The sequence below is a fragment of the Canis lupus genome, chromosome 2 (genome assembly GCF_003254725.2).
Source record: "Canis lupus dingo isolate Sandy chromosome 2, ASM325472v2, whole genome shotgun sequence".
Classification (NCBI taxonomy): Eukaryota; Metazoa; Chordata; class Mammalia; order Carnivora; family Canidae; genus Canis; species Canis lupus.
The window spans coordinates 57,653,165-57,666,387 of record NC_064244.1 but is presented as its reverse complement, the minus strand read 5'-3'; the positions used below and the strand labels follow the sequence as shown (position 1 = coordinate 57,666,387).

At 40.5% G+C, this 13,223-nt stretch overlaps 1 protein-coding gene across 7 annotated transcripts in view; it reads left to right on the top strand.

Annotated features, from left to right (window-relative positions):
- RSPRY1 (ring finger and SPRY domain containing 1) overlaps nucleotides 1–11,235 on the top strand; it is a 46,426-nt gene extending 35,191 nt beyond the window's left edge. For all 7 annotated transcript variants that reach the window (XM_025448203.3, XM_025448204.3, XM_025448206.3 and 4 more), the window contains 4 exons: nucleotides 417–519; nucleotides 854–1,006; nucleotides 6,373–6,477; nucleotides 9,871–11,235. In XM_025448203.3, the coding sequence (XP_025303988.1) occupies nucleotides 417–519; nucleotides 854–1,006; nucleotides 6,373–6,477; nucleotides 9,871–9,967 (458 nt within the window). In that variant the 3' untranslated portion in view covers nucleotides 9,968–11,235. The remainder of the gene's footprint in view (nucleotides 1–416; nucleotides 520–853; nucleotides 1,007–6,372; nucleotides 6,478–9,870) is intronic.
- Nucleotides 11,236–13,223: the final 1,988 nt, after the last annotated feature.

Here is a 13,223-nt window from a genome sequence, read left to right as displayed (position 1 = left end):
CTTTGACAGTTTAAAAGGCAGAAACTTTGAGTGCGGATGAATGATTTTTTTTTTTTTTAACATGCTTTTGAGCAGTTGTTATCTCTGGGAGTTGTTACTCAGTGGAGAGGCAAGGAAGCACAGGATTTGGACCTGGCCATATTTCACTGATCCCAAAATGCACATTTTTCCACATTCTAACATCTTTGAAATTGAGGTGAAACCTAAAATTGATAGTTTGTCACAGATTAATTGGCAGCATTTTCTTCTTAATGGTACATTAAAGTATTAGATCAGCTGTAGAAAAAGTGAGGAAGGTGAATGTGTTAATACATGGCTATAGATTTATACAGTGATGTATTTAACGCTTGAGACACTGAGCAGAATCCTGGCAGTAGTAAACCCTTACCCTAATAATGTTCCACTTTATCCTCTAGGAGACACAGTAGGATTTCTGTTAGACTTGAATGAAAAGCAAATGATCTTCTTTTTAAATGGCAACCAGCTGCCTCCTGAGAAGCAAGTCTTTTCATCTACTGTGTAAGTAGCTTTCCTTAGTCAAAAATTTGAGTAGATACGTGGAATTCACTTTTCTCCAGAAAAAGACTTTGTCCACTTATATAGTCAGTTGTAATGAGAAATAATTTTATTTTGAGTCATTGGGGGCCCATTTGATCATACTTAAAACGGTCCCAAAGTTTGATATGGGAAATGAGGGCAGGATAGTGTCAGGGTCACAGCCCTATCTAGTTTAGTAAACAGAATCTGTCACCCTCCTTTCTGCTAGGGTACAATATCTAAAAGCCACTTTGTGTATGAGTATTACTTTGTTTTCATGAATTCTCTTGACCTCTGTCATTGTTTTTATTTCTAGATCTGGATTTTTTGCTGCAGCTAGTTTCATGTCATATCAACAATGTGAGTTCAATTTTGGAGCTAAACCATTCAAATATCCACCATCTATGAAATTTAGCACTTTTAATGACTACGCCTTCCTAACAGCTGAAGAGAAAATCATTTTGCCAAGGTAAGGAGACCACTTAGGCTGTCTGCAGACTTTCACCGCATTTCGTGAGAAGCTGAAACAGTTCCTTGAGACTTTTTTTCAGCTTTTAAATAATTTTTAAAACCTGAGTTTTTGTTTGTTTGTTTTAAAGCCTGAGTTTTTAAATAATTTTGAAAACTTGAGTAAAATGGATGACCTCCTAGGAAATATAAATTACTCAAAGAGATACAAACCAGTTATTACAAAATTAATTGAATCAAAGTAAGGGGTATGTCCCCCAAAACCACCAGACCCAGGTTGGTTTCATAAGAGATTTCCACCAAAGTTTTAAGTAACAGATAACTTCATTACTATTTAAAATGTTACAGAACCCAGGAAGAAAAAGCACTTCCAAATAATTTTATGAACTAAATAACATTGGTATAAAAACCAGACAACATAACACATGAACATACACAAAAAAAAGCCCCTTAACTAACTTTACCTGAAGGTCAATGAAAAGTCCTAAACATTAGGAAATCAAGTATATCTTTTAACAGATGTGCTGTTAACTTTGGGATTTGTTGAAATAGACTTCCTGTTGGGTTTAGCCATTGTGGCAAAGATGCCAACACTGCTCTGCAGCCATTAGGACAGAGAATGCCATCTTGGATAAAATTCCACAGCCCCACTTTTCTAAAAACTGTGATCAGCATTGTCTCCTGGATGAATAGCTGCTTTTCTTCCTCTGTGATAAACGTGGTCTGTTCCTTAAGCTAGGAGAGACTCCAGACACTTCCTAGTAATGACCTCAACTTGGAGCTTATTTGACCATATGAGCCAAAGGTTATCATTTTTTAACAGAGCAGCTTTCTGGGCCTATGTGAGAAAGAGCATCCCTGCTAGTAACGCCACTTGGGTCAGATCAGTGACAGAATCTGTCAGCACTCAAGGAGGTCCCACTGGCTACGGTGGAGCCAGGGTTGAGCCGTCATGCCCCTGAAGGTATCTGTAACACAGTGTTGTAATCCTAGCTCCTGTTGTGGCTAAGAAAGCAGGTCTGCAAACAGTCCTTCTGGGCTGTGCTTCACCTTGGACTCGGTGTCTCAAGGCCAAAAGTGGCTCAGCAGTTTCCAATGAACCAGAAAATGTCACATGGTGACCCAGCAGCATTGCCTGCTACAATAGAACCTCTGTGATATGGCAGGAGTAGAAGGGCCACGTACATGCCAGCTCAGGAACCTGAGGTTCACTCCTAGAACTCCCCTGCCACGTGGCTTGGTGTCTGACAGAGATTCTGAACTTTAAATTCCTTTTGGTGAACATATGAAGTGATGATACCTTGCACGTCTGTCCTGCCTCATTCCTTTTTACTTAGCCTGTCTTCTTGGATGTAGCCTGGCATTAGGCCTGCCTTGTGCCATACACCCTGAAAGGGGAATGCAGAACCCAAGAGCTCCCCTGGAGGCTGCCATAGTTCACACTGCTCCAGCACTTAGTGAACCACCCCTGCAGAATTAAACTTTGCAAGTCAGATGACAGGGTGCATGACTGTCTTAAACATCTGCCTTCCGGGCAGCCCCGGTGGCGCAGCGGTTTAGTGCCGCCTGCAGCCCAGGGCGTGATCCTGGAGACCCTGGATCAAGTCCCACGTCAGGCTCTCTGCATGGAGCCTGCTTCTCCCTCTGCCTGTGTCTCTGCCTCTCATTCTCTCTCTGTGTCTCTATGAATAAATAAATAAAATCTTTAAAAAAAAAAAACTGCCTTCCACTCAGGTCATGATCCCAAGGTCTTGGGATCCAGCCCTTTGTTGGGCTCCCTACTCATCAAGGAGTCTGCTTCTCCCTCTCCCTTGTCCTGCCCTCTGCTTGTGCTCTTGCACTCTCTCTCACTCTCTCTCTTTCTCTCTCTTTCAAATAAATAAATAAAATCTTAAAAAAAAAAAGTCAGATGGCAATAGGTATCACCTATAAAAAGTCTTTTACGGGCAGGTTCTATGTAGTCTCTCAGTTCCCTGTCAGCTTGACACAAGGTGCAGACGGCCCTAAATGAGAGCGGTGTTAGAGGCTAGGACAACCTCACCTTGCATTGTCTCTGAGTGGCACCAACATAAGAATCAGTGGAGGCCAAGTAAACCTCCTGCTGCTACCTTGTACCCCTTTAACATTACAGTTGCACCTCATTACAGATTGTAGCATTAGGTGTGGATGTGCCTAAGACAGTTTTCCATGTATCTGTTTACTCATTGGAATATATTCCTTTCTGGCTTCCTGGTGGGAGATCATCGCCCTGTGACTAATTGGGAACTTATAAATTCTATATGGTATATACTCACTGTCTCTAATTCTCCTTCATTCATTCTTTTTTTATCCCTCCTCTCAACCTTTTTGTTAGGAGGAACTTCAAATGCAAAAGAAAACAAGAGTACAGTGATGAACCATATCCCCTCTCAGCCACAATAGTCATCCACTAGAGGCCAGGATTGTAGAACTGCTGGCTACTTTCATTCGTTAATAACTCCATTATCATTCCAGGTTCCCTGGCCACAATCCCAGAGTTACCTTTGACACCATACTTTCTGCTATTCCCTACATCCTATCCCTCAGCCACCCTGGGGGCTGGGCCTTCTGAATGTATCCCAAATCCAACTACTTCTTGTCACTCTCACTGCAGCCACCATTGTCCAAGCTGCCATCATTTCCTACGTGTATCATTTTTGCCCTGACATTTAGCTTCTGCCTGGATCCCCTTCAGTCTATTCAACACAGCTTCCAGAATGATTTTGTTACAGCTTAAATCAGATTGTGCCCTTTTCTGCTCAAAAGACTCTAGTGGCTTTTCATTTCACTTAAGGTGAAAACTTAAATTCTTACTGTGACCTTGTAGGCTGTAAACGATTTGTCCCTTCCTCTCCTTTGTTATTTCTCTGATTTTATCTCCCTTTTTTTTTTTTTTTAAGATTTTATTTATTTATTCATAGAGACAGAGAGATAGGCAGAGACACAGGCAGAGAGGGAGAAGCAGGCTCCATGCAGGGAGCCTGACCTGGGACTCGATCCAGAGTCTCCAGGATCACGCCCTGGGCTGCAGGCGGCGCTAACCCACTGCACCACTGGGGCTGCCCTTTATCTCCCATTTTATCTCTTATTTGTTCATGCTCCTTATTCAGCCACCCTGGCCTTGCTGCTCCAGAAACATCCAGATTGTAGCCTCAGGGCCTTTGTGCTGGTTATTCTTGCTACTAGAATAGGCCTGTGTGTTTTCTAGCACCACAAGCAGTTAACTCAATTCTGACACACTCTGTACCTGGAGAGATCATCCCATCCCACAGGTTAAGGGCTCAGTCCTATAAAGCTGTCCTACAACCCCACTTTAGATGACTGTTGCCAGTGTGAATTTTTACAGTGCTTCTGACTGCATCTAAATTGAAGAAAATAAATAAATTAATAAAAGAAATTTAAAAAGAAATTTTAAAAATGGAAGATTCTCATGACTCCCTCATCAGATTTGATTAATTTGTTGGAGTGGCTCACAGAACTTAATAGTTTACTTTCCTAGTAACTAGATTACTAGTTTATTATAAAAGGATATAACATAGGAACAGATGGAAGCAATGCGGAGGGCAAGGCATGTGGGAAGAGGCAAGAAGCCTGCATGCCCTGTGAGCACGCCACTCTCCTCAAACCTCCACGTGTTCACCAACCTTGAAGATTTTCAAACTCTCTCCTCACAGGTTTTTATGGTGGCTTCATTAAGGAGACAGGATTGATGAGAACTTTGGTCATTAGTGATTGAAGTCAACCTCCAGCCCCTCAGCCCTCCTGGGAGGTGGGGGAGGAGTGAAAGTTCCAACCCACTAATTACAGGGTTGGTTCCCCTGGCAAAGCAACCAGCCACAATCTTAGGTTACCTAGGGGCTTTTCAGTATCCACCTAATTAACACAACAAAACATCTTTATTGCTCTCCTCTCTTAGGAAATTTCCAGGGTTTTAGGACCTCTATGCCAGGAACCCAGACCTAGACCAAATGTATATTTATTATAAATCACAATATCAGGGACACCTGGGTGGCTCAGTGGTTGAGCATCTGCCTTTGGGTCAGGGCCTGATCCATGGGGCTCCCTCTGCCTATGTCTCTGCCTCTCTCTGTCTCTCATGAATAAATAAATAAAATCTTTAAATAAATCACAATATCACAAATAGCGTCTCTTCAGATATCATAGGTCTCATTCCCTCATGCCCTTCCTGTCTTAAGTGTCACCTCCCGTGGCTGCCATATTTAAAATGGTATCTCCCTGCTTCTCCTACACACTACCTCATCCTTCTCCCTGCTTTTTCTTCATACTTCTCATCAGCACTTAAAATTCTATATATTTTGCTTTCTCACCTAGTTTCTTTCTAGTCTCTCTTCCATGAAGTGGAAACTTTGTGAAGGCAGGGATATGTTTTTATTCCTCTCTTCATTGTTGCATTTCCAGACTTAGGCTTAAGGTGAACAGAGTGAATATTTCATGTTTCTCTTGCCCAGCTACCAGGTCTGCACCTTCAGCAAAGCAGTTCTGCCTGTCTGCTTTTCCATTTCAGACGGGTCAACATGTAATTTAAGGGTTCTACCCCGAGGTGTGTGGGCTTCCAGAATAGTCTGTGCTGGACTATCATAAACACCTTGAAATTGTATAGGAACTTATATGTGTGCATTTTTCTTGGGAAAATACTGCTTTTCATCAAACTCTCAGAGCTATAGGACTTAAAGGTGAAAATCATCAAACTCTCAGAGCTATAGGACTTAAAGGTGAAAATTTGAAAAGGATCCCTGGGTGGCTCAGCAGTTTGGCACCTGCCTTTGGCCCAGGGCACGATCCTGGAGTCCCGGGGTCAAGTCCTGGGTCAGGCTCCTGGCATGGAGCCTGCTTATCCCTCTGCCTGTGTCTCTGCCTCTCTCTCTCTCTCTCTCTCTCTCTCTCTCTCTATCATGAATAAATAAAACCTTTTAATAAAATAAAATAAATAAAATAAAATAAAATAAAATAAAACTAGTACTAGACTGAGAACCAGGAGTTGAATTTGATTCCTAAATCTGTTTACCATGTGTGTGACCTTACATAAATCCTTTCTATGAACAATGTCTTTGTCTACAAAATGTGAATAACTGCCTCTGTCATTCTCTTCTATAGAAAATCACTATAGGAAAAAAAATAAAAAAATAAAAATAAATTAAAAAAAAAAAAAGAAAATCACTATAGGGTTGAAATGAGATGCAAGTGAGAACCTTACTGACCAAAGCTTAAGGAATACCTATAGTGTACTTCATATGGACAGAGCATTTTCAAAGCATTTAATATGCATCACTGCTAATAGGCCCATTTATGTGTTGACCAAATAAGTTTCAAACTACTCTTTCTACTCAGGCACAGGCGTCTTGCTCTATTGAAGCAAGTCAGTATCCGGGAAAACTGCTGCTCCCTGTGTTGTGACGAAGTAGCAGACACACAGTTGAAGCCATGTGGACATAGGTAAGAGAGTTTGGTCATTTCTTTTGTGTATTGCATTTGGTAAAATTTCCTCCTATTCTAGAACTGCTTTTACAGCTATAGGAGAGAAAGAAATTTCCCTCTGTCCAGAGTTCCTCTAGCTAGACTCAGAATTAAATTTATTTGCTACAGATTAACAGGAGAAAATCAAATTTAGTTTTGTATATATGGGGAATCCACACAGACAAGAAATTCCAAAGACAGACAAAATGATGTAAGTATGTCTTCCTAAGCTAAGGAAAGGGGCAGAAGTCAGGAGGTAAAAAGGTGAAGAAAGCCATTAGCAGGAAGGTGAGAGGAGATGTCTGGAAAACAAAGGTTGCCCTGTTATACAGGTAAGTTTCTTAGTGTGTTAATAATTCTTTTCCTGGTAACAGGTATTCTATGTAAAAATTTTTTAGACAGTTGCAGGGAAGGTACAGTCTCTTCCTGAGACTTTTTCTAGCACCTAGGACCTCGATTATTTTCAGCTCAAAGTAATCTGCTTGTCATTGTGGCCCATCCAGGAGCTGCCTGCCCTTGGACTCTATGCAGTGTTACCAGTTCCATATCTTTTTCTTTTCTTTCTTTCTTTTTTTTTTTTTTTTAAGATTTTATTTATTTATTCATGAGAGACACACAGAGAGAGAGGCAGAGACACAGGCAGAGAGAGAAGCAGGCTCCATGCAGGGAGCCCAATGTGGGACTCGATCCCGGGACTCCAGGACCACGCCCTAGGCCAAAGGCAGGAGCTAAACTGCTGAGCCACCCAGGGATCCCCCACAGTTCCATATCTGTCCATTAAAGTTTATTATATACAAAGTGGACTGAATGAGAAATTAGAGTTTGCCAGGGAAAAACATGGCTGTCTTCCAGAAAGTATCTGAAATAGAAGCTGCTTGATGGAAGGCGTCTCTTTTTATTTTTTTTTACTCAGTATTATATTTTAATACAGTTTTCACCTCGCAAAATGTAAAGATTTTTTTTTTAAGATTTTATTTATTTATCCATGAGAGACACAGAGGGATGCAGAGAAAGAGGCAGAGACACAAGCAGAAGGAGAGGCAGGCTCCACGCAGGGAGCCCGACATGGGACTTGATCCCGGGTCTCCAGGATCACACCCTGGGCTGAAGGCAGGCGCTAAACCGCTGAGCCACCCGGGCTGCCCTAAAATGTAAAGATTTTAATAATATTTATGAGCCTCTTGGGAAATCCCTTTCAATTTTATTTTTAGGGCCTCCTCATTTACTTACTATCTACCCTCCTAACCATTGAGAAGGCAACGCCTCCATCCCATCTAACCAAGTTCAGTTATAGGAGATGAACTAGAGGGCAGCCTGGATCCTATAGAAGAGTGTCCAAATATCAGCAAGAGTAACAAGTACAATGCCCCCCAAGAAGGCCTCCCCACCAAGGTTAGAAACAGAAGCTGGGTAGTGTGCCAGCCCTAATCTGGCCCAGGCATATGTGCTGAATGTGGATGAGCAGTACCGAGGGTGATGTCCAAACCAGCTCCCTGTAACTCAGCTCCCGTACCCTGCCCTGCTCTTTCTTTTTTTTCTACCTGCCCTGCTCTTTCTTTTGGCAGAGCTTTAGTCACTAGGTCTCCTGAGGGTCCAGAGCCTAGAGTGATGGACCCCAGTTTATCACCTCCAGGTGTGGCTCAGCCTGGGCCCTTCACTCTGCCTTGGTAACTTTTGCAATGGGTTGTTATCTAATTGGCTGTTAAGGGAAGTGCAGGCAGTGTATCTCATTTCACCCTTAGCTTTACCAATTTCTCTTGTGGAAGAAAAGCCCAGTGACTCCACCTGTGGCTGTTCCTTGGCATCAACTCTGCAGCCTGGAATTCTCAGTTTGAGCACCTTTGAAGATTTTAATTACTAGAGCCTCACAGGCAGATGCAAAGTTTAAAGAATGGATATCTCAACACCCTTTTTAATCTTTGTCTCTGGGAGGTTGTTGAGATCCCAAAGAGCAGTACTTGATCTTACTCAGCTTTGGGCTTTCTGGCCCTTCTCAGTGGTTTTGCACACATAGCGTGCTGATAAATGGGGGCTAAAATCTAAAAACTCAGAACCAGGTATCTTTAAGTATTAGCAGTGTCCATAGTAGATATATACAAAACAGAATCAAAAGAGGAAACCTAGAATCATAAGAAAATGTAGCTCAACTTTCTGCAGCAACAACAATTTTAAAGGGGTAGGAAGGAAGAAAGGAAATCTGGATAAACTGAATGACTTGAGCAGACCGTGGGAGATGAACAATCTAAGCATTCCTATTACCATAAAAGAAATCAAGATGATTATCAAAGCCACATTTGACACACACACACACACACACACACCTGCAAAAGCACAAAGCCCAAATGGTTTCACAGATGAATTATTTCAAACTTTCAGGGAATAGATAGATTCTATATAAACTAAAAAAAAAAAAAAAAAAAAAAACAAAAAAACAAAGATTCTATATAAACTTCTCCAGACCAGGGGTGTCTAGCTGACTTAGTCCATGGAGCATGCAACTCTTGATCTTGGGGCTCTGAGTTTCAGCCCTCTGTTGGTGTAGAGATTATTTAAATGAGTAAATAAAAACTTTACAAAAAAAAAAAAAAAAGCCTATCTGAGAATACATACCAAGAAATATGTGGTGCCTATGAAAAGAAAACTTTTAAACTTTATACTAAAGAATGTAGTACAAGACTCGAATAAATGGGCCTGTTCTTGAAAGAGCTCTCAGTATTGTAAAGGGGACAATTTTCCCGTAACTCCAAGTTTAATTTGGGTCAACTTTTTTTCTTCCTTCCTGGAAATAGAAATGCTAATTTAAGAGCTTACATGTTAGAAGGCAAGAAAATTGTGAAAATGAAAAGTTATGGAGGGGACCCACCCTACCTACCACATCTTAAGATCTATTAAAATAAAGGCTTATAGTTTGCTCCCAGTATATAAAAAGAATGGCAGCACAGTGGAACAGAACAGAAACCCAGAAGTGGAACTAACTACATACAAATGAAAATTTGGCATATAAAGGCTTTGTGTCAAATCTGCAGTGTGAAATGGGAATTTAATATTGGGCTGAATAGCTGTCTGGGAAAATAACATGTTCTATCCCTACGCATATATACACATCTGTAAGTTTTTGCTGTGTACATACAGACTTTACAGACTTTCTAGAAGAATCTACTTGAATTTTTGACTTCTCAGAAGAAGAAAATGGAGGATCAGAAATGAGAGGGAGACTCATTGTTGGTTTATATTTTATTGTTCATTTTTTAACGATGTGTAATGATTATACTTTCACTGAACAAACTTGTTAATATTTTAGATTAGTTGGCACATTGTCAGTTTGCCCTTTTGAAGCATTAACCTGACCAGCACTTGTATCTTTCTCCTCAGTGACCTGTGCATGGATTGTGCCTTGCAACTGGAGACCTGCCCGTTGTGTCGTAAAGAAATAGTGTCTAGAGTCAGACAGATCTCTCATATTTCATGACACACGTGAAGAGGCATCATGGACTTATTTCTACTTGATTCCAGCCAATGTTGAAGAGAAAACAAAGAAAAAAAAACACAAACATCTCTAATCAGTTGTGCGCACATTGAAACTTATAGCCATGGCCAGATTTTATGCTAAAAATGGTAGTTTGTTAAAGACAAAATTCTCTTAGAATCTAACCCAACTTGCCAGCCCTGAGAAATTCCTTTTAAGGCCAAGGAAAGCTGAGTGCTAACAGCTAGGCCTGTGGTCCTTCCATGAAAAACGCTAGGAGACCGTGCCCTCCTGAGTGCTGAAACCACACTGGAATTCTCCATGTTGGGTGCATTTGATTGTTTAACAGGATGTATTGTCTCATTCTAAAGTTTTTATCTGGGGCAGAAGTCATTATGGAAAAGTAAACAGCTTTTCTGGGTTAAACATAACTCCCCATTGGTCACAGAGACACCGGTGTTTTAAGCGTGGATATTGCACTGCAAGACTTGAATCTATAAACTAGAACCACACAGGTCAATGCTACAAGCAACATGGAGGGCCTGAAAGAAGGTGCACAGACTGTGGAAAAAAAACCCAATTTTTGATATTTCCGTGATTCCAAAGAACATTGTAGTTTTTTTTTAACTGCAGAAAACTGGTGGTATTTTCACATTCATGGTGTTTCTATCCAGTTTCAATACCCGCATTTTCTGAGGAAAAAATGTTTTAACAATGCAGGAGGAGTTATTAAATTAATTGCAATGTTAGACTGGAGAAAATTTGGTATTTAGGGTATTTTTAAGGTACCATCAAATCAGGTTTTTTGTTTTTTGTTAAAAATTTTTTTTAAATCAGTATTGTTTTTGGAAGTAATATACTTTGAAACTCTTGAACTAACAGTCTCAAAAACTCTTAGAGGACAGTCTGAGAGCGCGTATTCCTATTGTTTTAAATAAATACATGTTTTTTGAAGAGTAAATTCAATCATGGATTGTTGCTATGTCTTCATCAAAAGTGTTAATCCCTCTCAGGGTCTCCGGTGAAGACCTTCAAGAGTTTGGTTTTTTCTCCCAGAAAATTGGAAGGTAGAATTGTAAATTCATAGAACTTATTTTATAATGGTGTACCTCAGCAGCTGCCTTTCAATTTATGCCAAGTCCTTACTGAGTTTATACTTGAATAGTAAATATGTCTTCTGAGTTTTACAGTGTCTTAAACTCAATGCACATTTTTTTTCTTCCTTCCCCACCCTTTCTTGTTTGTAATTCATTAAACTGTTCTATCACAGAGCTGATTTCCTTCCTGGCCGTACTTGTTGGGGTGCTGGATTTTTTCCATGTCTTTAGTCTTCCATAATTTCAAATATATATATAAATATATATATACACACACATATATAAATATATATATACATAAGTATATATATATATATATATACACCTTCTTTAGCTTGTGAATACAGTAATTTGCATTGAAGAAATAAAACATTTATTGCCTTTTTTGACTAAGATTTCACAACTTTCATTGGTACCTGCTGCTAAGGTTCCAAGACTTCATTCTCTCAGTTTTAAGGGCTACTTTCCAAGGTAGGAGAGTCAAGTATTAGAATTAAGAAGCAAGAGTAATCGTTTACTCATCCCGCAGATCTTTGTTGAGCACCTAGTATGTTCTGGGCACTGTGCATGGTATACAAAACATCTGTTTGTGGAGCTTATGTCTGACAGTGGGGAGAAGACAATATATTTGTTTCATAAGTTGTTAGTGCCTTCAAAGATTAGGGTGCTATGAGAGAGAGAGAATGAGTAGGACTTAATTTAGATGGGTGGAAGGGGGCAGAAGAAATCTTACTGAGGAACTAAACACTAGTAAAAACGTCAAGGAAAAAGTAGGACATGGCCAGGCATGGAGACCGAGAACAAGCTTCTAGGATTCCATAGCTATGGGAACACAGCATTGCAGGCAAAGGCCTAACTAGGAAGAAACCTCTGAGCTTCAGGATCTGATGGAAGATTCCTGAAGTTAATAAGGTAGGAACTGAGAGAGTAGAACAGTGTGCTCCCATGTTGGAGAGGTCAGGGGACTACTCATGAAGCCATGTTGAGGAATTCATATTTTATCCTAAGTGCAATAGAAAGCAAAGAGGTAAACATGGGAGTGCACCAATAATTTTAAAAGATAGCTCTAGCATCTATGTGGAGAATGGACAAGGTAGGGGTGAGGAAGGAGCAGTGCAGGGCAGAGAACAAGCAAAACAGGGAAATAGTAAAATAGTAGGGAGACTTTGAAGTCCAGCAGACAGGTGAGGGTGGTCTTATAAATTCAGTGGAGAAAAGTGGACAGAATTAATAGGTCATCTCAGAAATCAAATGCAAGAGTCTATTAGATTTCTAAAAATCTACTCTTGAATTTTGTTCATAAGATAGCCTTTTCCAATTCTTTACTAGACAATAAGACAAAAGGACTTCAATACTAAGTTACTTGGGATGGGAGCAAAGTTGTAATCTTGGAGCTGCTGCAACGGGAAAGACCACATAGAAGAGAAAAAAAAAATGGGAATAGCAAGTAATGTAGAAGGGAATAAACTGTAGATCAATATTCTGCACTGCATGTAAGCATTTTAAGAGAAATTGAAAGCTAGGCTTTTACTGATACCACAGAGAAAAAATTAAATGCTGGCATTTCTTCAGTGATTTTTAAAGATTTTATTTATTCATGAGAGACACAGAGAGAGAGGCAGAGACAGGCAGAGGGAGAAGCAGGCTCCATGCAGGGAGCCGGGCATGGAACTCAATCCTGGGTCTCCAGGATCATTACCTGGGCTGAAGGCAGCGCTAAACCACTGAGCCACCCAGGCTGCCCTCTCAGTGATTTATTGGAGAAATGCTCCCAGGGTTCCAGCCAAAAAAAAAATTTTAATGAATTGCTATCTTTTTGGAATGATACTGATAAAGCAAGGTAAAGTTATGGTGCCTTTTGCACACCAGAAAACAAGGATTCAATCAAATCAAAATTTCATTTGCAGAAAATGACTTTTGCATGAATTTCAGATATCTTGAATCCAGGAAACTGTTCAGCTCTTTCCAAGATAGTCTTTTTTTTTTTTTAAGATTTTATTTATTTATTCATGACAGAGAGAGGCAGAGACACAGGCAGAGGGAGAAGCAGGCTCCATGCAGGGAGCCTGACGTGGGACTCGATCCTGGGATTCCGGGATCAGACCCTGGGCTGAAGGCGGCGCTAAACTGCTGAGCCACCCAGGCTGCCCAGATAGTCCATT